Source organism: Mesoplodon mirus (assembly GCF_964341445.2).
Source record: "Mesoplodon mirus genome assembly, chromosome: 8".
Taxonomy (NCBI): Eukaryota; Metazoa; Chordata; class Mammalia; order Artiodactyla; family Ziphiidae; genus Mesoplodon; species Mesoplodon mirus.
The window spans coordinates 45385778-45410062 of record NC_138984.1 but is presented as its reverse complement, the minus strand read 5'-3'; the positions used below and the strand labels follow the sequence as shown (position 1 = coordinate 45410062).

Sequence of the window (24285 nt, the reverse complement as noted above, 5' to 3'; positions counted from 1 at the left end):
AATGCATGATAATCAAGTTGGGAGGGAGGGTAGGGGTAGCCAAGGCAAGGGGGGCAAATCTACTGACATGGGGAATATACAGAACAACACTATGTAAGGAAGAGAAGATGATGTATAAATCAGACTTCCTCCAACAGCCATTTGGATAGTTTTACAAGAAGTAAATTTGACACTATGTGTGTGCTCAATTATTATGACATATTCCTTGGTTTTTAGAAATCAGTGTACTCCACTGTTACTTGCTGCCACTTCGGGAGCACTGGACACTATTCAGTACCTACTTTCTCTTGGAGCTAACTGGAGAAAAACAGATATTAAAGGAAATAATATAATTCATTTAGCAGTGCTAACCTTTCACACGGAGGTTCTCAAGCATGTAATAGAGTTAAATATTCCTGAACTCCCAGTTTGGAAAACTTTGGTAGGTGAGTACAGAACACGTAATCTCTTTATAAATAAATGTTCTGATCATGATTCAGTTTAATTATTGGTACTTATTCTGAAATAAAGTAAAGCATGCATCATATTTTGAGTTAAAATCAGAAATACAAATAATACTGGACTATTTTTGTGTGTGTAAAAGTAGTTTTATTTCTAAATTAAAGTAAAAGAATAATAACCCAGATGATATTTCACACAATTATATTTATTTTTATTTTCCAACTTTCTCCAAAAGTCCAGCCATCCTCGGCTCCATTAAAAAAAAAAAAAAAGGTAGGAAATAAAGTTTGAGTGGAAAATATAAGATTCCTTCCAATTCATTCCCCACATCCTAATTTTAGAGACAGATTCAGCAACATGTTTCCTCATATTTTGATAATATTTTGTGAAAAATTCTATTTGAGGTTTTTTCCGCCAATTTATATACAATCTAGCCAGAAATATTATAAAGGTAAGAGTTACTGGCCAACTGAATGTACACATCTAATTTTACTCCCTCTCAAGACCCTACTAAAATTACGTAGAGATTAAATAGCAGCAAACAAGCATTGAAGAGAAAACAGGAAAAAGCAATAAAATATTGAAAACAGACAGGCAAGTCTTAGGACCTAGCAGACCCAGAGAAATCATTCCAAGCCAACTCTGGGAAAGCTGAGAACATCTCAGATTCACACCATAAATCCCTAATAGGCTGGCTGGAGGACTGGCAGTGCCAGTCAGGAGTGCTCTCTGCAGAGGCTGACCAGGAGAGACCTAAAGATCTAAAGCGGGGATTCTCCCCAACTAACAGGAAACTGGGAATCTGACCCAAGAGAAAAGCAAAGGGAATTTCAAAGATGACAGAAAAGGCAAGTCCCAGAATGGAAACTCTGTATCCAGACCAAAAGGAAAGTGTGGGAGGAATGACCAACAGGTACAAAGAAAACTAAGCAGATGAAATAAAATAAGGAAATTATTACCTCCAGGAAAAGCAAAAGTAAGGAGACACAAGGTAGTACACTGCAGTACTTAGCTGTGAATAATATCTGTATAGGCATTATAACGTAAGTGTTGAATTTTCATTTAACTAAAAACTATAAATATGGGGGGGGGGAGCAGAGGAAATGGCAGAGCAGTGTTGAAAGAGCTAGTTTCCCATTTATCATGACAAGAAGTCAGTCAATGATGTCTAAAGTTGAAATAGCCAAAGGTAACTGTGTATAAATATTTAGAAATGTGGAGATATGTAAATCACAGAAGGTATAGGGAAAGAGTCCAAAGTGGTACTATCTAGAGAGAGAAATTCAGAAAAGTGGAGAGGGTGGGGTAAAGAACCGTTATATTTTGCTGTAGGCTTTTTAGTAACATTTAACTCTGAATCATGAGCATATATTATTTTAATAAAACTAAAGGAAAAATTAAACAAATTGGAGAATGAGAACTGACATTTCTCCCAACAACTCATTTTAGGATGGGATAAGATAAATAAATATTTAAGATTTTCAACCTACTGATGCACAAAGTCTGAGTAACTAGTTTCAAAACTGGCTCAATACCTGATTTTGGAATTTACTGGGTGCTGGGAACACACTCCAAGTATATCAGCCCAAGAGATACTGGATGGGGTTTTCAGTGTTTATTTGTATGCATATATATCATTATATCTTAGTCTTTTGAGAGGTAACTAAGAAGGCTATCTTGCTGCTTTTGATAAAGGCTAACACATTTGAAATGCAGTGGGAGGACCTTCTGGCCCCTAACAGTAATAGCCTGATGGCACAAAAAATTCTTGACAGCCACTCCTTCCTACAGCGATTGTTGGGAAATGCTGGTAATGACATGAACACAACTGTAACCATGAGCGTCTGGCCACTGCTTCTTTGCTTCGTGCCCTATAATAGCTCTTTCTCCTCACACTACCCATTTCCACTATGAGTAAAAGAAGAATTAGAGTTTATTAGAACTCCCCGGGATTAGCTCTTGGAGTGGAAGCTGAATTTTAAAAGAGAGTACTATGGAGTGAACCAGCTAGGTAGGAGTCAGGACCAGATTTGTTGTTATAGGGGCTGGGTAAAGATATTTCTATGTGGTTTTGCTTGAACCAGAGATATTGTTTAGAATCATGTATATTTGTATTATTTCCTGTCTGGAGTATAAGTTCATTCAAGATTTTTTAAAAGTATCTTCTTCATACTCAGGAAATGTATAAAGCTTTAATGGATATTAAAATTTTATTGACAGTAATGTAGTTTACTTTGCTCTCCTTGAAAACCCATACTCAAATTTTATTCAACAACTGATATCAGGCAAGAGAGAGGTATACTATTTTCCAAGTGAATTTGAACCATGTGGCCAGCCAATCTAGGTCATTCAGACCAAAGATAAAAAATTTCAGAGTTTTTTAATACTAATTATATAGATTATAAACTTCAAAGAACATGGGTGTTCAATCCGTTTAAGCACCTCACATGCACAGGGGAATTTAATGAATGCAGTTGGTGGTGATGTTGGTGATCTCAACTCATGGCTTCACTTGACCTGTACAGAACGAGAATAAATCATTCCATTACCTCTTATGAAATTACAATGTGTATTTTTCTGTTGAAAACTTACCAGAAATGTTGCAGTGTGAAAGCTATAAACGAAGGATGATGGCTGTCATGTCTTTAGAAGTAATCTGCTTAGCAAATGATGAATACTGGAAATGTATTTTGGATGCAGGTGATGTAAAATCTATTAACTATCTTTTGCTTATGCTATTTTATGTAGAGATTTATTCAATCACTTTAAAATGTATTTTTAATTATGGAGAAAACTTTTTAGTTGATTTTAACTTTCTATTTTTCTAAGATCATTTCCTTTACCTGTAAACCTTTATTTTATATTCCAAGTGGAAGCTGCACAGGATCAAAAAACTATATAAATCTCATTTCTCTAAAAGTTTGTGAACTTAAAAATTATATTAAATTACTTCCTCATACTATCCTTATGTTTACTTTCACTTAAAAATTATCCCTATTCTGTACTTGTACACTTTATTTGTAAAAATAGCAGTTGCAATGTCAGGCCTGGGTTTGTAACTAGCTCTACATTTAGAACTTAGGTTAATTGCTTACTCTCTCTATGCCTAATTTCCTCATTAATAAAATAGTTACTACCTCACAGGATTGTTTTGAGAATAGCACTTCCCATTATAACTTTCTGAAATGATAGAAATATTCTATCTACACTATCCATTATGGTAGCCATTACTCTAATGTGAATATTGGGCACAAATGAGATGCTTCATAAATATTTGTTGAATGAATGAAAAATTTATTGTAGGTAGTCCCCTAATATGTTCCTAAAAACATGTACAAAAAGCTCTTTGTCCAAAAAAAGTGAACCACAGATAAACAAATCATGATGGAGGTTTCATTTAAGGTAGCTAAATACATATATACATCCCTAATTATACCCATGATATTTCCAGCATGTCATGTGTACTCTTTAATGTTTTTCCTTCACATTGAACTAAAGTAACAAGCATCCAACTGAAGCCATATTTTCTATTTTCACCACGCCCAATAATTTCCATCTTTGAACAAACTGTAATTAATGAGGCTAAGACTGCTTTATACTAGATTCAGCACTTTTCATTTTTCAGTTGATTGTATAAAATATGGGTAAAACATAATAAAATGCTCAAATAATTATACAGACAACTGCCACACAAAGTTGATGCAGTTGTAAAGCAATTATACTCCAATAAAGATGTAAAAAAAAAAAAAAACACTTATCTCACACACACACACACAAAAATTGATGCAGTAACCAAAACTGAACTCTACCATATGGTAGCTCAAATAATTTATATATCAATGATCTTAAGTCAAAATTCAGTGTTTCAGAGGTGACTTAGTATCACCAATATGAAATGTATGATTGTGGGCTATGTGTAAACAATGAGAGCCGCCTACACTATAGAAAAGACAGAAAAGTACATTTGTGTAGTTTCAAATGATAATTTTATAAATATTTTATAGAATTATTTGCTAACTGTTTTTATGACAATGCCCATAAACATTATTTAAATCTTACCATGATAAATTGACTACCAATAGTTACAAACAATTCATGCTTTTTCTTGATCTTTTCATTTTAGGTACTATTCCTGCCTTAATCGATCTATTAAAAGGTTCCAAAATAAAATTACAGTGCAAAACAGTTGGGTTATTGAGTAATATCTCAACCCATGCAAAGATAGTGCATGCTCTAGTAGAAGCAGGAGCTATTCCAGCTTTGATCAACCTACTGGTTTCTGATGAACCCGAACTACTCTCTCGGTGTGCTGTCATTCTGTATGATATTGCTCAACTTGAAAACAAGGATGTTATTGCCAAATATGTAAGCTCTTTTCATAGAACATCATTTTGACTGACTAATTCTCTCATATAGAAGCTAGAAAGATACATACCCATTTCATTAGGCAGTGGCCCTCATAAACTCTCAGGGAAGAGCTCCAATCTTAATGAGGATGGCAAAGAGCAAACCTGCCACAATCCCATGAGTGCCAAAATTAAACAAGAGCAAGACAGTACCAGAGCAAGCACAGCAAAGGGTTGTCTGTTTTCCCTGTCCCGAAGCCTCACAGGGCAACAGAGTGGGCCCAGGTAGCTCATACCCGCACATTGGGTTTGTGTCAAATCTGAGGAACGTTGAGCTTAAGAAACCTATCAGTTTGGTAGCAACCAGTAAGCAAGCCTATTCTTTGCCTGGCGGTAGACGTTACCACACCTTTCAAGAATGATAGCAAGATGAGCCAAGATCCAGTAAGTGATAAACAGCATTAGGATGTGAGTAAAAGTTGTACTTGCACATGTACCACTTCTAGGGCCCACATCATGGGGTAATGGCATTATAATGAGGAAAACCACAGGCAAATGAAGCGAACAGTAATTCAAGGAAGTGACACATAAAATCTTGCTAGCTCCAGTTTGGCGAGGTCTGGGGAGGAGTTTATGTTACATAAGGAGGTGGTATCAGCTAGGATAGCCTGGATGATATTGTGGTAATATCTCCCAAATATCAATGCTAAAAACAAATGAAGATTTATTTCTCAGTCAAAAAAAAAAAAAAAGATAGCTACATAAAAATCCTGAAAATGGCCCAGGTAAAAGAGCTGTTACAATCTCGATACACTCCCAATACTGGTAGGAGTGCAAGAGACCAAGGGAAAACTGTTTCTCAACAAAATTATCTGTTAAAACTATCACCTGGGACAACATGGAAGACAGGTCAACTGCTTATTTAGCTCTGGGGGATGTGGTTGCTTCTTGTTGTTTATGAGAAGATATTAAAATAAATACTACTATCTTGGCTATTTCTATTCTGGCTGGTAAATATAGTCTATTTGTGTACCAGAAAGATTTAGAAGAAAAAAAAATTTTTGTGTGTGTGAACACCAAGCAATCTTTGCCATGCTGTATTTTTTCAAATAAAACCCACCTTATTATGTCTATTAATATTTTAGGTAATTATAAATAAGGTTATTTTTATAGTTTTTGTCAGGTGACACTTCTTCATTATGGAGTGAGTCATTTAGCATTATAAAATATACCCTTTTTGTCAAGTGCAATACTTTTGCCCCAAATTCTATGTTGTCCAAAATTAGATTTGTGATCTTTGTTTTCTTTTGTGCTCTCATGTTTAATTTGGCTTTGCTTATCGTTTTCTTTTTAATTTTTTGGAGTCATTTTACTTCTTGCTGGTTGTTTTGTTATCAATCATTTGGAAAATATATTAGAACTTTCCCCCTCCCCCCAGGCCCACAACTAGAGTTAGTCAGTTAGTCTTATTCATTTAGACCTCATTTTAGACCTCTCCAGCGATTCTGATCACCCAGAGTTATGATAAGTGTGTCCCTTGTATGCAGTATATTTACGTTTGCTTTGTCATTCACTTTTTATTGAATATAGCTCATTTACATTTATTGATGTGATGTTTAATCTTAGTTTTGGCATATTTTGTTATTATTTTTGGTTTTCTAAAAATCTACTGTATGAGCAGTGTTTTCTTCCTCTTTTTTTCTTTATCTTTAAATTCCAGGACTTACACATCAGTGTTAGTTACCTATTTTTCCTGGGGCTTGGTGTGACTTTTCAACATGTACATTCATCTTCTTTTATTTTCAAAATGTTTTCTTGAATTCATGTCTTTAAACATTTTTTCTGTATTATTCTTTCAGTAAATTCATAAACAAGTACTTTTTGAGAGTTTATTATATGGAAATACACTTCTAGATGTTAGGGTTATAGCAGTGAACAAAATAGACAAAATCCCAGCCTTCATGGAGTTTTTATTCCAGTTGGGGGTAACAAGACAATAAAGAAAATAAACCAAATATAGTATATTCAATGAGAAGAGATGTGAAGGAGGAAAATAAAGCAGGGAAAGGGAAGGGGGGAGCTTGGCAAAAAATACTTCACTAAGAAGCTGGCATTTGAAAGGGGGAGGGGGTGGGGGAGGGTTGGATTGGGAGGTTGGGATTAGCAGATGTAAACTATTATATATAGGATGGATAAATAACAAGGTCCTACTGTATAGCACAGGGAACTATATTCAATATCCTGTGATAAACTATAATGGAAAAGAATACGAAAAAAGAATGTATATGTGTGTGTGTGTGTAACTGAATCACTGTGCTATACAGCAGAAATTAACAAAACATTGTAAATCAACTATACTTCAATAAAATAAACTTAAAAAAAGAAGTTGGCATTTGAGTACAAACCTAAAATAGATGAGGAAGTGTGCCATGTTTTTCTGTTGGGAAGAGCATTCTAGGCAGAGGAAACAAATGCAAAGTAAATGAAGTGAGAGTATGCCTGGCATATTCAAGGAATAGCAAGTAAGCAAAAGTAGCTGAAGAAAGAGAAATAGGAGACACCTTAGCTGGGTAATCGTGGACCACATCATGTAGGGCCATGTGGATAATTGTTAGACACCCTGGATTTTACTCTGAGTATGTTAAGCCATTGAATAATTTTGTTCTGGGCAGTTCCATGAAGAGATTTATATCACTCTACCTTCTGTGTTGAAACAGGTGGGCAAGGGTGGATGCAGCAAGATTAATTAAGAAGCTATTTTGGTAATCCAGGTGACAGACAGTGGTGTCTTGAACCAGGGTGGTAATAGTGGAAATGGTGAGAAGTAGTCAGATTCTGTATTATTTTTCTGAAAGTTGAGTCACCAGGAGCTGTGGGAAAGCTGAAAGATCTGGAGGGACCTCAAAGGAGACTAAGAAGGAATGGCCACTGAGGTAGGAGGAAACCTGAGGAATCTGTTGTCCTATCAGCCAAATGGGGAACATGTTCAAAGAGGAGAAGAATATCAATAGCATCAAAGGCTGTTGTAAGATGAAAGTCAAAAGTTGACTGTTGAATTTATTGATCACTGAATTAAATTTAATTAATTAATTAAATCTTAACTACACTTCTCTTTGGGAATACCAATTATTTGTGTATTATATCACCTTTTCCAGTTTTATACAGCTATCATTTTCTCTCTAGTCCTTTTCCACTCACTGTTTTATTTCATTTTTTTCCCCCTCAATCCTATCCTCCTTGTCTCTTGCTATGTTTTCTGGCCTTGTTTATTTTTGTGTAGATTACAGTTTGGCTTTTATATTTTTCCACATCTTTCCTGAGCTTTTCCAGCTCTTGTTTCACCTCTCCCTGTCTCAAAAAATCTTCCCTGAGCACTGACATCTCTCCTGTGCACCCTTGTTTTATAGAGGTGATTGCCTAATTAATTTTTTTCATTGATAACAATATACCATTTTCAGTTAACGTTTTTCATCTACTTTGTGGCATATTTTTCTTACAAGCATTCTTTATCTGTCATAAGTTTTTCCTATTTTTTTCTCTTATATTTGGACAGATCCTGTTCTACTTCCTTTTTGAACATTACTCACTTTGAATTAGATAAGTTCTTTCTGGTCTAGCTATTTGCAGGAAATACATGTGGAAACGGGCCCAGATCCATGTTCTAGGCTAGCAAGAATATGACATATGCTACAGGGTTGTATGCATGGGTCCTTTCAGCTTCACTTTCCCTTAGCCAGCAGAGACTGTTGCATAGTACTCGTAATGTGGATTCTATTTCCTTCACAATGCAAAAGTCTATCTCCTCCTTTTTATCTCACCAATAAGACTACTTGTTCCAAACCTCTTATTGGTATCATTCTTTATTCGTCCTTGCCCTCCTTAATTTTTGAAACTTTAGGACAAATTGATCCAGGAAAGATCCTGCTGCCATCCTCCATACCCATTCCTATTGTTCCAGACAAGGAAGTGTGTGTGTGTGTGTGTGTGTGTGGTGTGTGGTGTGTGTGTATGTGTATGTTTTCCTGCCCCTTAAGGTAGAGCCACTTACTTTGGAAAACTATGTTCTGCCAGTATTTCCTGTAGCCAGTGGCCATGGGAGATCTTGCACATCCCTGTTGGCTACTCGTAAACATTTATTATGGTTCAACATTACTGATGTCTCCTAGCTTTATAGAAAATGACGTTACATTTCTGTTTCTTATCTTCTTTAATATCCTTTCATTAATTCTGTTAGTAGCGAGAAATGCCATCTTTACTCCACTTAAAATTAAGAAACTATATTAACATTTAAAAATAATATTTTGTGTTGCATAAATATAATTACCAATTACCAGTGCAATGTATACAATAGCAAATATTTCCAAATGGGCACTGTATTCAATTGGTATTACTTAGTTGTTTCACTTTTAGGTACTTAAATGTTACAGTGAACTTGAAGCCTCAAATTATTTTGGTATAGAGGAGACTATTTGAAAATATATTTATAGAGACTTCCCTGGCGGTCCAGTGGTTAAGACTCTACACTTCCAATGCAGGGGGCATGGGTTTGATCCCTGGTCGGTGAACAAAGATCCCACATGCCATGTGGTACGGCACAGAAAGAAAGGAAGGAAGGGAGGAAGGAAAGAAGGAAGGAAGGGAGGGAGGGAGGGAGGGAGGGAGGGAGACAGAAAATATACTTATAGAATACTTTCCTTAATATTGAAGCATAAGATATGCTCAAAGTTGTAATAACTGTAATTTAATGTGCCATATCCGTAGACACATTTGTTTATGGGCAGTTGTTCTCTCCTAAATAAGCAGATATTTATAGCAAGAAAGATTATAGACTTGTGTTTCTAAATAAAGATAAAGCATACATCTTAAATAAATTCAATTATAATTAAATCTTTTTGTTTATTTTTAGAATGGAATTCCAGCTCTGTTAAATCTTTTGAACTTAGACGTAGAAAGTGTGCTAGTAAATGTAATGAACTGTCTACGGGTATTATGTATGGGAAACAAAAACAATCAAAGAGCAGTGAGAGACCATAAAGGCATCCCATATCTTATCACATTTCTGAGTTCTGATTCAGGTAAGTCTTTAGTTCTATATATTTTAAAGTGACGAGCTCTATTAAGTGAAGCAAATACATGTTTGGACTTGTCCTTTATGATAGATGTCCTGGATTTATCTTAGGATGGATCTAGACATATGTAACATAACCTAACTTCTGAAACACTTAAACTGCTGGATTTATAAAAGGAATTGACTCTCAAAGCCATAATTTTTTAAATGTTGAACTAGATATTTTTATAAATGGAAATATTGGCATGAGTAATGAAAATAATGTAGTTAATATGCCCAGGGACTCAAGTAGATGTCCGCTTGTGTGAATAAGACACACATTGATCATTGGAAGCTTTTTCTAGTTACAAGGAGGACTTCAGATTTGCTGTTAGATATTTGATATCAAAATTCAAGGTCATCAGATCATTAGGTTAATTATCACTCTGAAGTGCCTATAAACACCAGGAACACCAGAAGCTATGAGGCAGTTTCTGCAGCTACTGCAAATGGTCTCTTAGATTCTGTAAGAATTTTCTCATTCCAGTGAGCATACACATAAACTTCAAATCTATGGTTTTCCCCACATTTGGGAGAATAAAAAATTGGGGGAAAGGTTGTATGTTTTTCTTCCTGCTCAGTTTATCATCTATCTATTCTAGTCCTCTAAGAATGAATACAGAATAAATATGTTGGCTAAAATGTAAGACACGGTTATGGATAAGGGGATTGTTGCACAAGGCTTTCTTTTACTTTAGAACTTCAAATTTAAGCAGTTATCATCTTCTAAGGACCTCTATCATGTAGTGAAATCATTTGAAAGTCCTTTCCCTTCATTACAAATTCCTAAGGTCAGGGAATAGGTTTTCCCTATCCTTTTTCATCCTCCCAACCCCAGATGCTTGAACAAAGCACAAATTGTAGAGGCAATTTGGATAAATAATAAATGAATTCCTAAAAGAAAGCTATAGAAATGAATCACCAAAATCATGTCTTTTTTGGGCTCTTGCCTCATCTGAAACCTAAATAAAAGGAACATCCTATATTGTAATCTATACTATCTTTTCACTCCAAGGAAGATAAATACTTTTGAAGAGATTTTAATTGTTTTTCTTCCCATTTATAATTTGTAAATTCTACACTTCTAATTTTAGTGCTTTAACAAATGATTCTCCTGTGTATTAGCTGTGCTATTAAGTTTTAGGGGATTACAAAAGAGTTTTATTAATTCCAATATCCTCTTAACTATTCTGAACCACTCTAAGATTTCATGCAGTAAGGTAAAATGGTCCCAAAGTAGATTCATATGCAGTTTCTTAAGACTATGAACTTGTTAACACCTCCTTAACCCTATCTCCAAGGGGTTCCTCAACCTTTGCTGAGTTTGGTTTGTTTGAGGCCTTTGCTTTACCGTCTTTAGCTGTTTGTTTCATACTCTTCCCCATATGTATGTACATGCATACATGTTTTCATTCCTATAGTGCTTCTTATTTCATCTTTTCTAATGCATGCAATTGTCCTGTTCTGTGTTATTAACAAAGGTTTATATAATATCACAACACCACCATGGAAATTCAAATATGTAGCAGAAAGTGTATGAAATGATTTTCAACTCCAAACTATCTGAGCAAAATTTAAAGAGTAACCTCATCCTTCTGAAAATGATTATTCATACATTTCACTGCAGAAATATGTTTTCTCCAGATTCTCTGGGATGTTATGTAATGTGTAGTATGTGCTCATTATCTTCTAAAATCTGGAACTTTGGAATTCAGAAAGGGTTTTAGATAGAAAAAAAACCCAAAACACCTCCATCATTAGGCTTCTTTCACCCAACTCTTAATGTTGGAGTTCCTCAAGCTTCTGTTCTTGGTCTGCAGCTTTTTTTACACAGCACACCCTTCTTAAGCAATTTTATTTACTCTTAGTAACTTCATTACATTCATAATCTATTCTTCCCAGTTCTCTATCGAAATCCCTGACCTCTCCTCTGAGCTTCAGAGCTAGTCTGGATTATTGAGGTGTAAATAAAGACAGCCCTCTCCCTTTAGAATTTGGATGCAATTGATAAATAGACACAAGAATGTAATGGAGATCAAAACTTCATTAACAGCTGGAAAGCTTGCTTTGAGAAAACAGCAAAAAGATAGCACCAAAAGGAACCTAAGCCATGCATTTGCAATGACTCATTATTTTATGGGGGGAATGAGTAACATTCCTGAGTGGGAGATGAGAGTAGGAATTTCTGCTTTTTGGACTGATGCAGCAATATGGGGTAAGAGAAAGAATGGTTCCCTTCACACTCTCTTAATTTTATTACCTTATTAGCTGAAAAACATTCCAAGTGTTACTAGAGTGATCTATCTAAAATACAAAATTGATTATATCTTTCCTTTCCTTTAAATTATTCAGTGGCTCTTTGTCACCTATGATAAAGTCCAAAGTTTTAGCACAGCCTATCAGCCCTTCTAAACTTCCAACTTGAAAAGGAAATAACCTTCCTGTTATTTCCTGTCACTCCCTTCCTCTCTTATTTTATTCTCAATTAATATTGAACTTATTGCTATTTCATACTTCTGGCCTTTGAGCTTGCTCCACAAGGCTAAGGACTTTGTTCTGTTGGTTCATCATGGTTTCCCAGTACCTAGGTCACTCCTAGTAGCCACTCAATAAAAGATTTGCTGAATATATAAGTGATTGAATGATAAAAATATTCATAACAAAATTAATATATTTGACATAAAGTGAGTATGTAAATTGATATGAACAATAAGGCCTTAATAGACAAACAATTAACCTGAATAGAAAGTCTATGAAAGAACAAATGCTAAATTTAGAGAGTCTGGTTGCTTGAATTTAAAAACACCTTTTTGTACAGTTTTAACTTCTGGAAACATATTGATGTCTTCACATTAAAAAACAACTACATTAAATCTACAAGACAGAAGGGGGAATCTAAAATTGAATACAAACAAAAACAAATGAACCCCATTATATTTCAAATGAATTATGTAGCTAGATTAAAAAGAAAAAAATGAACACAGGTAATGTTTTTTTAATTTTAAAGTAGCTTTTTAAAGTAACTTTTGAGCACAGTGCTTTACTATACAGCTTCAGTCTAGGGGAGAAAAAAACATACCTTGAATTCTTCTTAGTGGATTTGTATTTCATAGTGTTATGGGTGAAACAGCTCTGGGCCTGTGTTATAAGTATTGTAGGACTGACCAAATGAATAAAGTGTTAATATTATTGGGTTCTCACTGTGAAAAGAAATATACAGAATGTGGAAAGGCAGTAAAGAATCCTGTGGGGTTGGACTGGAATTGGAAATTAGGAAATATATATATTTTCCTAGCCTGTCTGCTAAAAGAGTCTAGTAGCAATGACACTTCAGTAGCAATCAACATACCTAGTACCCAAATCTTTATTTCTAAATACCATTCCTCATTAAAAGAAACCAGAGCTTCTTGGAGAAATGGTTGATTCCGGGGCTGGGGCAGAGCAGGTACATGGTAAGTCCAAAACATCATATTGTGGCAGAAAGTAAGAAAATGCCCCCCCACAAATGGAGGTGTATCTAAAGGACACAGGGGTCAACTTGAAGGAACTCCCACTGGCCCTTCAAGTTGGACAATCTTGGACAATTGCCAAACCTTGGACAGAGAATCAATACAAATAATAAAATTAATGGATTATAACTCATTGAATAAAAATCCAAGAGCCCATCTTGATGATAAGTGGATAAACAAGGAAATAAATAAATAGAGAAGTAGGGAGAGCTCTTTACAGTAGAATGCAACTGATAAGTATGAAGGAAGCAGTAGATTTGGAAAATTAACATTTTGCAAACATCATAGTAAAGATTGGTTTGGGCAAAAATCAATTGTTGCCAAATCTTTGGAGAGTTCTCTGACTTATTTTGGCAACTTTTCTCTGAATTTTATATTATTTCATTTTTTGGCTGCACTGGGTCTTCGTTGCTGTGTGCAGGCTTTCTCTAGTTGCGGCGAGCAGGGGCTACTCTTCGTTACGGTGCACAGCCTTCTCATTGTGGTAGCTTCTCTTGTTGCGGAACATGGGCTCTAGGTGCACAGGCTTCAGTAGTTGCAGCACCTGGGCTCAGTAGTTGTGGCTCGCAGGCTCTAGAGCGCAGGCTCAGAAGTTGTGGTGCATGGACTTAGTTGCTCCATGGCATGTGGGATCTTCCCAGACCAGGGATCAAACCCGTGTCCCTTGCATTGGCAGGCTGATTCTTATCCACTGTGCCATCAGGGAAGTCCCTTCACAGGTGAATTCTATCAAACATTTGTAGAAGAGTTAATACCTAGCCTTTTCAAACTATTCCAAAAAACTGAAGAGAAAGGAACACTTCCAAACTCCTTCTGTGAGGCCACCATTATCCAGATGCCAAAACCAAAGAAATTACAAAAAAAAGAGAAAATTACATGCCAATATCCCTGATGAACATGGATGCAAAAATCCTCAACAAAATATTAGCAAATTAAATTCAACAATACATTAAAAGGATCATACATGATCAAGTGGCATTTATCCCAGGGATGGTTCAATGTCCACAAATTAACCAGTGTGATATACCACATTAACAAACCAAGAATAAAAATTCTATCATCTCAATAGATGCACAAAAAGCTTCTGACAAAATTCAACATCCATTTATAATAAAAACTCTCAACAAAGTGGGTATAGAGGGAATATACATCAACATAATAAAGGCCATATATGACAAAATCATGGCTAATATCATACTCAACAGTGAAAAGTTGAAAGCATTTCCTCTAAGATCAGGAATATGACAAGGGTGCCCACTCTTGTCACTTTTATTCAACTAGTAGTGGAAGTTCTAGCCACAGCAATCAGAAAATAAAATAAATAAAGAGACCCTAAATTGGAAAGAGAAAAGTAAGATTGTCACTGTTTGCAGGTGAAATTATACTATATATAGAAAACCCCAAAGAGGCCACCAAAAAACTATTAGAACTAATAAATGAATTCAGTAAATTTGCAGGATACAAAATTAATATACAGAAATCCATTGTGTTTCTGTACACTAATAACAATCTATCAGAAAGAGAAATTAAGAAAACAATCCCATTTACAATTCCATCAAAAATAATAAAATATCTAGGAATAAATTTAACCAAGGAGGTGAGAGACCTGTATTCTAAAAACTGTAAGACACTGATGAAAGAACTTGAAGTTGACACAAATAAATGGAAATATATACCAAGATCATGGACTGAAAGAATTAATGTTGTTAAAATGGCCATACAACCCAGGGTAATCTACAGATTCAATGAAATCCTTAATAAAATACCAATGGCATTTTTCACAGAGCTAGAACAAATGATCCTAAAATTTGTATGGAACCACAACAGAACCAAATAGCCAAAGCAATCTTGAGAAAGAAGAACAGAGCGGGAGGTATCACACTCCCTGATTTCACACTATACTACAAAGCTATAGTAATCAAAACAGTATCATGCTGGCACAGAAAGAGCCACATAGATCAATGGAACAAAAAGAGAGCCCAGAAATAAACCCATGCTTATATGGTCAATTAATCTGTGACAAAGGAGGAAAGAATATACAATGGGGAAAAGATAATCTCTTCAATAAATGCTGTTGGGAAAACTGGACAACTTCATGCAAAAGAATCAAACTGGACACTTTCTTACACTGTATACAAAAATAAACATGAAATGGATTAAAGACTTAAATGTAAGACCTGAAATTTTAAAACTTCTAGAAGAAAACAGGCAGTATGCTCTTTGACATTGATCTTAGCAATATTTTTTGAATATTTCTCCTCAGACAAGGGAGACAAAACCAAAAATAAACAAATGGGACTAAATCAAACTAAAAAGCTTTGCATAGCAAAGGAAACCATCAACAAAATGAGAAAACAACCTACTGATTGGATAAAATATTTGCAAACAATATATCTGATAAGAGCTTAATATCCAACATATATAAAGAACTCAAATGACTCAACATTACAAAAAAAAAAAACCCTAACAATCCAATTAAAAAATGGGCAGGGAACCTGAATAGACATTTGTCCAAAGAAGATGTACAGATGGCCAAGAGACATATGAAAAGATGCTCAACATCACTAATCACCAGGGAAATGCAAATCAAAACCACAATGAGATATCATTTACAACTCTCCAAAGGGCTATCATCAAAAAGATAGCAAATAACAAGTGTTGCTGAGGGTGTGGAGAAGAAAGAACCCTCTAGCACTGTTGGTGGGAATGTAAATTGGTGCAGCCACTATGGAGAACAGTGTGGAGATTTCTCAAAAAATTAAAAATAGAACTACCAAATGATCCAGCAATTCCACTTCTAGATGTTTACCCAAGGAAAACTTAAACACTAGTTCAAAAAGATAAAAGCACTCCTATTTTCAATTAGCATTATTAACAATAGTCAAGATATCGAAGCAACCTAAGTGCCTACTGATAGATGAATGAATAAAGATGTTGTATATATACACAATGGAATATTTACAGCCATAAAAAAGAATGAAATCTTGCCATTTGCAACAATATGGATGGAACTAGAGGGTATTACGCTAAGTGACATAAGTCAGACAAAGACAAATATCATATTACTTATGTGTGGAATCTAAAAACCAAAACAAATGAACAAACAAAACAAAAACAGACTCATAGATGCAGAGAACAAACTGGTGATTGCCAGAGGCAAAGGGAGTTTGGGGGCTGTGCGAAATAAGTGAAGGGGATTAAGAGGTACGAACTTACAGTTATAAAATAAGTCACAAAGATGTAATATACAGCATAAGAAATATGGTCAGTAATATTGAAATAACATTGTATGGGAATAGATGGTTACTTTTTGAGTTGATCATTTCATAATGTATTTAAATATCAAATAACTCTGCTGTACACCTGAAACTAACATAATATTGTATGTCAACTATACTTCAATTAAAAAAAAAGAAAAAGGGAAGAAAAAGAAAATAAATTTACTGCAAATGTATTAAGTTATTCCAATAGCTCCTAGGACTCTTATACTAAGGGAAAAAAATACAAACAGGAAGGAAATGTGCCAAGATTTATCCTAAGCATTGTTTAAAACAGTGAAAAGTTGGAAACAACACATTATTTTTTAAAATGCAAATGTTTAAGGAAATGTGATACACCCATTAATGGAATATTTAGGAGACACTGATGTTCATAAAGAATGGGAAAATTTTTATGGTAAATTAAAATGCAGGATGCTGTGTTTACAGTACAACTATATTAAATATGTCTGTAACACTAAAGTTACCTATATTTATATATTACATATATTTATAAAAGTAGTGGATGAGATTTAGTGAAATGTTTGTGCTTGGGTGGTGAAAGTCTGGACAGTTTTATTTTTTCTATTTTTCTTTATTTTCTAAATTTTCTAAACTCTATAAATTTGATTTTCAAATATGGGAAACTAGTGATATATGCTGCATTTTTATGTTCTTACTTTTTAAAAGATTTATTTAACTGGTTCTTGAATTCATTTGAAGATGTGTTGACAGCTGTATCTTCTGTCACAATTGCTGAGGTTGCACGTGACAATAAGGAAGTTCAGGATGCTATGGCTATGGAAGGAGCCATTCCTCCTCTGGTGGCCCTTTTTATAGGAAAACAACTTGGTGTTCAAGTGAAGGGTGCAATGGCTGTGGAAGCACTGGCAAGTTACAACCCTGCTATACAGAGAGCATTTCTGGAAAAATCACTAAGTAAATATCTTTTAAAACTCCTCAAGGTAGGAATTTTATGATTCCTTTTCATTTTTCTTAGATAAAGCATTCAATATTGAATTTAGTTAAGTGAAAAGAAAACTAAAACCAATTCTACAATAAACATTTTATCAAACAAACATTCCTACGGTATTCAATAAATCCTCATTGACTGAATAGAATACTTTTTTAAATAGGCGTTTCAAATAGATGTTAAGGAACAAGGAGCTGTAGCACTTTGGGCCTTGGCAGGACAAACACTAAAACAACAAAAGTATATGGCAGAAGAGATTGGATACAACTTTATAATAAATATGCTTTTATCACCATCAGCTAAAATGCAGTATGTTGGTAAGTTATTTTCTATGCATAAATCTGTACAATATAGAACCGGACATTGGAATATCACACATGTTTCTTGCTTTTTGTTGCCAGGAGGTGAAGCAGTCATAGCGCTAAGTAAGGACAGCAGGATACACCAAAATCAAATATGTGAAGGGAATGGAATTGCACCACTGGTTCACTTACTAAGGATTAGTAAAATAGCTGAAGGAACACTTCTGAGTGTCATCAAAGCAGTGGGATCCATCTGTATTGGTTTGTACATTTATTCTCAGTTTAAAAAATATCAGTAAATACTTCTCTTCCTCTCTATCCCTACTGTTGCAGCCCTTAACCATATTTAATCTGTTATTATAATGTTTTTATTTCTCCAAGACCTTAATGAGTAAAAGTGGTGTAGTTAAGCATATTGTATCAGTCTTGCTCTTGAGTTCTGGTTAGAATGAGAAATGAGGACCATGAGCCTTGGCTATTTTGACTTAAAGCGATCTCCTTTTTTAAGTTAAGAGAAAAATATTTCTTATTTTGAATCTCAGGAACTATATGTTTTTGAAGATATAGAAGTGTTTCTAATGCTGTGGCACATTTTTCGATCCCAGTCTCTTTCCGTAATGATTCTTGTTTACATAGTGGCCACTAGGTCTAGTTGTTCCTTTCTTTGCAGAGGAATTAACCTTTTGGGATATCTGAAAAATGTGGAATTGTTGGTGATTGACTTACCAAAAATAAAAAATCAGGCTCTTTGCTGACCTGCATGAACGTATGGCAGTGACTGAGACTGCTTCCTGTAGGCAAGAGAAAAAAACCCTAAAACTTTATTTCTAGTCCATTATGTTTCCAGAAAAAAAAAAAAATCTAGCTGAAGAACATAGGACTTGGTTTCAAAAAATTTTTTTTCCTTTTTTCTTAGAAAAGCTACTTTACTGAAATTCTCTAACTGCTTGCAGGCAATCAAGTCAGGCAAGATAATTTTGTTGTTGTTGTTGTTTTAGCCAGAGTCTCTGGTATAAATTATTTCTAAAATTCTAGTAAATGATAACACAAATATAAATATAACTGATATACGTGTGTGTTTTCAGTTTCTTCTCATTAGTTTACTTCAAAGCTGTCCGCATTTGCCATAGGCAAGTTCTTGCCACAGACAAGAACTACAGAAAAAGACTCTTGCTTTCAAACTCACCAGCTTAGACTCTTTACACACACATACCCCTTCCTTTTTCTTCTTCATCATGTTCATGTTTTCTTCTATACCCTTGAACATATAGAACATATTTCAAATAGCTGTTTTAACATCCCTGTAACTAGTTCTAGCATATCCGTTATTTCTGGGTCTCTTGCTATTGGCTGATTTTTTCTTGATTATGAATCATATTTTCCTGCTTCTTTGCACACCTAGAGCTTTTAAAATGTGAGTGTTTTTTAAAAGTGCTATTGAAATACAATTTACATATAAGAAGATATTTAAATAAAATAAACAATAGAATAAAATATTAAATACATTATTTAGAGTGTACAGTTTGATGAGTTTTGACATATGTATTCAGCACTGACACCATCAGCACAGTCAAGTAAGTGAATATAATCATCACCTCCAAATGCTTCGTTGTCCCTTCCTTCCTAATTCCTCCCTCTGTTCACCCCATCCCCAGATAACCACTGATCTGTTTTTTTTTTCTTATGATCTGAGAATGGCTTTAGTGTATTTTACATATTAAAACATAAGCTTCTGATTTTTTTCTTTAAAAAATAATGTGCTGATTTGAATTCATGGCATGGATCCTAACAGCACAAAATTACTTTTAAAATTTGACATTAAATGATCTCTACCACTGATTTATTTTCTATCACTATAGATTAGCTTGCATTTTCTAGAATTTTATGTAAATGGAATTATACATGTATACTTTTTTCTTGCTTCTTTCACTCAGCATGATTATTTTGATATTCATCCATATTATTGTATCAAATATCAATAAAATACTTCTCTTTCAATGCTGAGTAGTATTCCATTGTATGGTGTGATGGTTAATTTTATGCCTTATGATATACATACATACATACATACATACATATATATCCCGTTGGTTCTCTTTCTTTGGAAAACCCTAATGCTTATGGATATATTATGATTTGTTTACCCATGCTCCCACTTATGGACATTTGGATTGTTTCCTGTTTCTTGCTATATTGTAAATAAAACTGTTAACGAACATTTGTGTTCAAGTTTTGGTATAGACACGTTTTCATTTCTCGTGGGTAAATATCTAGAAGTAGGATTGCTGGGTCATATGGTAGGTGTATGTTTAACTTTTAAAGAAACTGCCAGATTGATTTTCAAAGTAGTGTTACCACTTTGCACTTTTACCACTTTGCACTTCTACTAGCTGTGTGTGAGTTCCAGTAGCTTCACATCCTCATCAACATTTAGTATGGTAATTTTATTATTGTAGTGGATATGTAGTAAATCTTATTGTGGTTTTAATTAGCATTTTCCTAATGACCAATGATGTAGAGCATCGTTTCATGTGTTTATTTGTCATTTGTATATCTTCTTTGCTAAAGTGTCTGTCCAAATATTTTGCCCATTTTTTACATTGTGTTGTCTTGAGTTTTAAGCATTCTTTATAAATTCTAGATACAGCTCTTTTTTTGTTGTCGTTAGATGCATGTTTTGCATAAATTTTCTTCCAGTCTGTGGTATCTTTCCATTTTTGTAACAGGGTCTTTTGAAGAGGTGAAGTTTTAAATTTTGATGAAGTCCAGTTCATTGATTTAAAAATTGTTCAGTTTGTAGGTTTTGTGTCCTCTTTAAGAACTCTCTGCTAAACCCAAGATCATAAAGTTTTTCTGTTTTCCTCTATATTTTGATGTATGATATATTTTGAGTTGGCTGAGATTCATTTTCTCACATATGGCTGCCCAACTGCTTCAGCATCATTTATTGAAAATATTATCTTTTCCTCCATTGATTAGCTAGGCACTTTTGTCAAAAATCAATTGACAAGATATTTGTGGGTCTATTTCTTGACTTTTTATTCAGTTCTATTTAACTATTTGTCTATCTTTATGTTGTACTCACTGTCTTAATTACTGTAGACTTACTGTAAATCTTGAAAGCAGAGAGCATTAAGTGCTTCGACCTTGCTATTGTTTTTCAAAGCTGTTTTGGCTGTTTCAGGTCCCTTGTATTTCCATATAGTTTAAAAAATTAACCTGCCAATTTCTAAAGAAGATCCTCCTGTTATTTTGATTGGAATTGCATGGAATCTATAAGTAAATTTGGGGAGAACATGAATCCCATTAATATCACGTTTTGTAATCCATAAACACGGTATATTTCTCCATTAATTGGGCCTTCTTTAATATCTCCCAGCAATGTTTTATAGTTGCCAATGTACAACTCTTGCACATTTTTTGCCAGTTTTACCTTAGGCATTTCATATTTTAAAATCATGCATAAGAAATTTTGACTGAATGCTGGGCATTGTGAGTTTTAAATTGATATATGCTGGATCTTATTGTTTTCCTTTAAAGAGAGTTAGGCTTTATTCTGGCATGCAGTTATTTTACTTGGGATCAAATTGATCCTTTTGCACCTAGCTTTTAACCTTTCCTAGGACAAGTCTAGAGCAGCCTTTACTTTGGAACTAACTTAACCCTGTGCTTTTGAGATGATTCCTTTCAGAGGACTCAGTCTCTTTGTGTAGTCCCGTGTATTATGAGGTATCTACACTCTGGCCAGTAGGAACACAAACCATCCCTAGACAAGTGTGAGCTCTGAGAATTGTTCAGCCTACTGCTTGTAGTGATTCTTTTCCCAACTTAATTTTTGAGTTCCATTCCATTATTAACATGTGAAGATTCAGTCAGAGATTTGAGGGTGTTCATCTTGTAACACCACCATCATCATTATAATCATCATTATTAAAAATAGTAATTTTTTTGAAACCAACCTCCAGCATCTTCACCCCTTGAAATCTCCCTACCTACTCCTTTGCCACCTACTCTGAAGTGAGCAATATCTCTTCTGTGCTTCAACTGTACTTTTCTAACCTCTGTCAAAGCACTTATTGCATGGTACTGAAATCATATATTTTTATTTTTAATTATTTATTTATTTATTTTATTTTTTTGCTTTATAACAAATTTAATCAGTTATACATATACATATGTTCCCATATCCCCTCCCTTTTGCGTCTCCCTCCCACCCTCCCTATCCCACCCCTCCAGGTGGTCACAAAGCACCGAGCTGATCTCCCTGTGCTATGCGGCTGCTTCCCACTAGCTATCTACCTTACGTTTGGTAGTGTATATATGTCCATGCCGCTCTTTCACTTTGTCACAGCTTACCCTTCCCCCTCCCCATATCGTCAAGTCCATTCTCTAGTAGGTCTGTGTCTTTATTCCTGTCTTACCCCTATGTTCTTCATGACTTTTTTTTCTTAAATTCCATATATATGTGTCAGCATACAGTATTTGTCTTTCTCTTTCTGACTTACTTCACTCTGTATGACAGACTCTAGGTCCATCCACCTCATTACAAATAGCTCAATTTCATTTCTTTTTATGGCTGAGTAATATTCCATTGTATATATGTGCCACATCTTCTTTACCCATTCATCCGATGATGGACACTTAGGTTGTTTCCATCTCTGGGCTATTGTAAATAGGGCTGCTATGAACATTTTGGTACATGTCTCTTTTTGAATTATGGTTTTCTCAGGGTATATGCCCAGTAGTGGGATTGCTGGGTCATATGGTAGCTCTATTTGTAGTTTTTTAAGGAACCTCCATACCGTTCTCCATAGTGGCTGTACCAATTCACATTCCCACCAGCAGTGCAAGAGTGTTCCCTTTTTTCCACACCCTCTCCAGCATTTATTGTTTCTAGATTTTTTGATGATGGCCATTCTGACTGGTGTGAGATGATATCTCATTGTAGTTTTGATTTGCATTTCTCTAATGAGTAAAGATGTTGAGCATTCTTTCATGTGTTTGTTGGCAGTCTGTATATCTTCTGTGGAGAAATGTCTATTTAGGTCTTCTGCCCATTTTTGGATTGGGTTGTTTGTTTTTTTGTTATTGAGCTGCATGAGCTGCTTATAAATTTTGGAGATTAATCCTTTGTCAGTTGCTTCATTTGCAAATATTTTCTCCCATTCTGAGGGTTGTCTTTTGGTCTTGTTTATGGTTTCCTTTGCTGTGCAAAAGCTTTTAAGTTTCATTAGGTCCCATGTGTTTATTTTTGTCTTTATTTCCATTTCTCTAGGAGGTGGGTCAAAAAGGATCTTGCTGTGATTTATGTCATAGAGTGTTCTGCCTATGTTTTCCTCTAAGAGTTTGATAGTGTCTGGCCTTACATTTAGGTCTTTAATCCATTTTGAGCTTATTTTTGTGTATGGTGTTAGGGAGTGATCTAATCTCATACTTTTACATGTCCCTATGCAGTTTTCCCAGCACCACTTATTGAAGAGACTGTCCTTTCTCCACTGTACATTCCTGCCTCCTTTATCAAAGATAAGGTGACCATATGTCTGTGGGTTTATCTCTGGGCTTTCCATCCTGTTCCATTGATCTATCTTTCTGTTTTTGTGCCAGTACCATACTGTCTTGATTACTGTAGCTTTGTAGTATAGTCTGAAGTCAGGGAGCCTGATTCCTCCAGCTCCATTTTTCGTTCTCAAGATTGCTTTGGCTACTCGGGGTCTTTTGTGTTTCCATACAAATTGTGAAATTTTTTGTTCTAGTTCTGTGAAAAATGCCAGTGGTAGTTTGATAGGGATTGCATTGAATCTGTAGATTGCTTTGGGTAGTAGAGTCATTTTCACAATGTTGATTCTTCCAATCCAAGAACATGGTACATCTCTCCATCTATTTGCATCATCTTTAATTTCTTTCATCAGTGTCCCATAACTTTCTGCATACAGGTCTTTTGTCTCCTTAGGTAGGTTTCTTCCCAGATATTTTATTCTTTTTGTTGCAATGGCAAATGGGAGTGTTTCCTTGATTTCACTTTCAGATTTTTCATCATTAGTATATAGGAATGCCAGAGATTTCTGTGCATTAATTTTGTGTCCTGCAACTTTACCAAATTCATTGATTAGCTCTGGTAGTTTTCTGGTAGCATCTTTAGGACTATGTACAGTATCATGTCATCTGCAAACAGTGACAGCTGTACTTCTTCTTTTCCGATTTGGATTCCTTTTATTTCCTTTTCTTCTCTGATTGCTGTGGCTAAAACTTCCAAAACTATGTTGAATAAGAGTGGTGAGAGTGGGCCACCTTGTCTTGTTCCTGATCCTAGTGGAAATGGTTTCAGTTTTTCACCATTGAGGACGATGCTG

General features: G+C 34.9%; 1 protein-coding gene across 1 annotated transcript in view; it reads left to right on the top strand.

The window, feature by feature from the left end:
* ANKAR (ankyrin and armadillo repeat containing) overlaps window positions 1–24285 on the top strand; it is a 79291-nt gene that overhangs the window by 31311 nt on the left and 23695 nt on the right. The window contains exons 10-16 of the mRNA XM_082630135.1: window positions 217–425; window positions 3037–3141; window positions 4565–4806; window positions 9694–9862; window positions 17384–17625; window positions 17797–17950; window positions 18035–18196. Coding sequence (XP_082486261.1) covers window positions 217–425; window positions 3037–3141; window positions 4565–4806; window positions 9694–9862; window positions 17384–17625; window positions 17797–17950; window positions 18035–18196 — 1283 coding nt within the window. The remainder of the gene's footprint in view (window positions 1–216; window positions 426–3036; window positions 3142–4564; window positions 4807–9693; window positions 9863–17383; window positions 17626–17796; window positions 17951–18034; window positions 18197–24285) is intronic.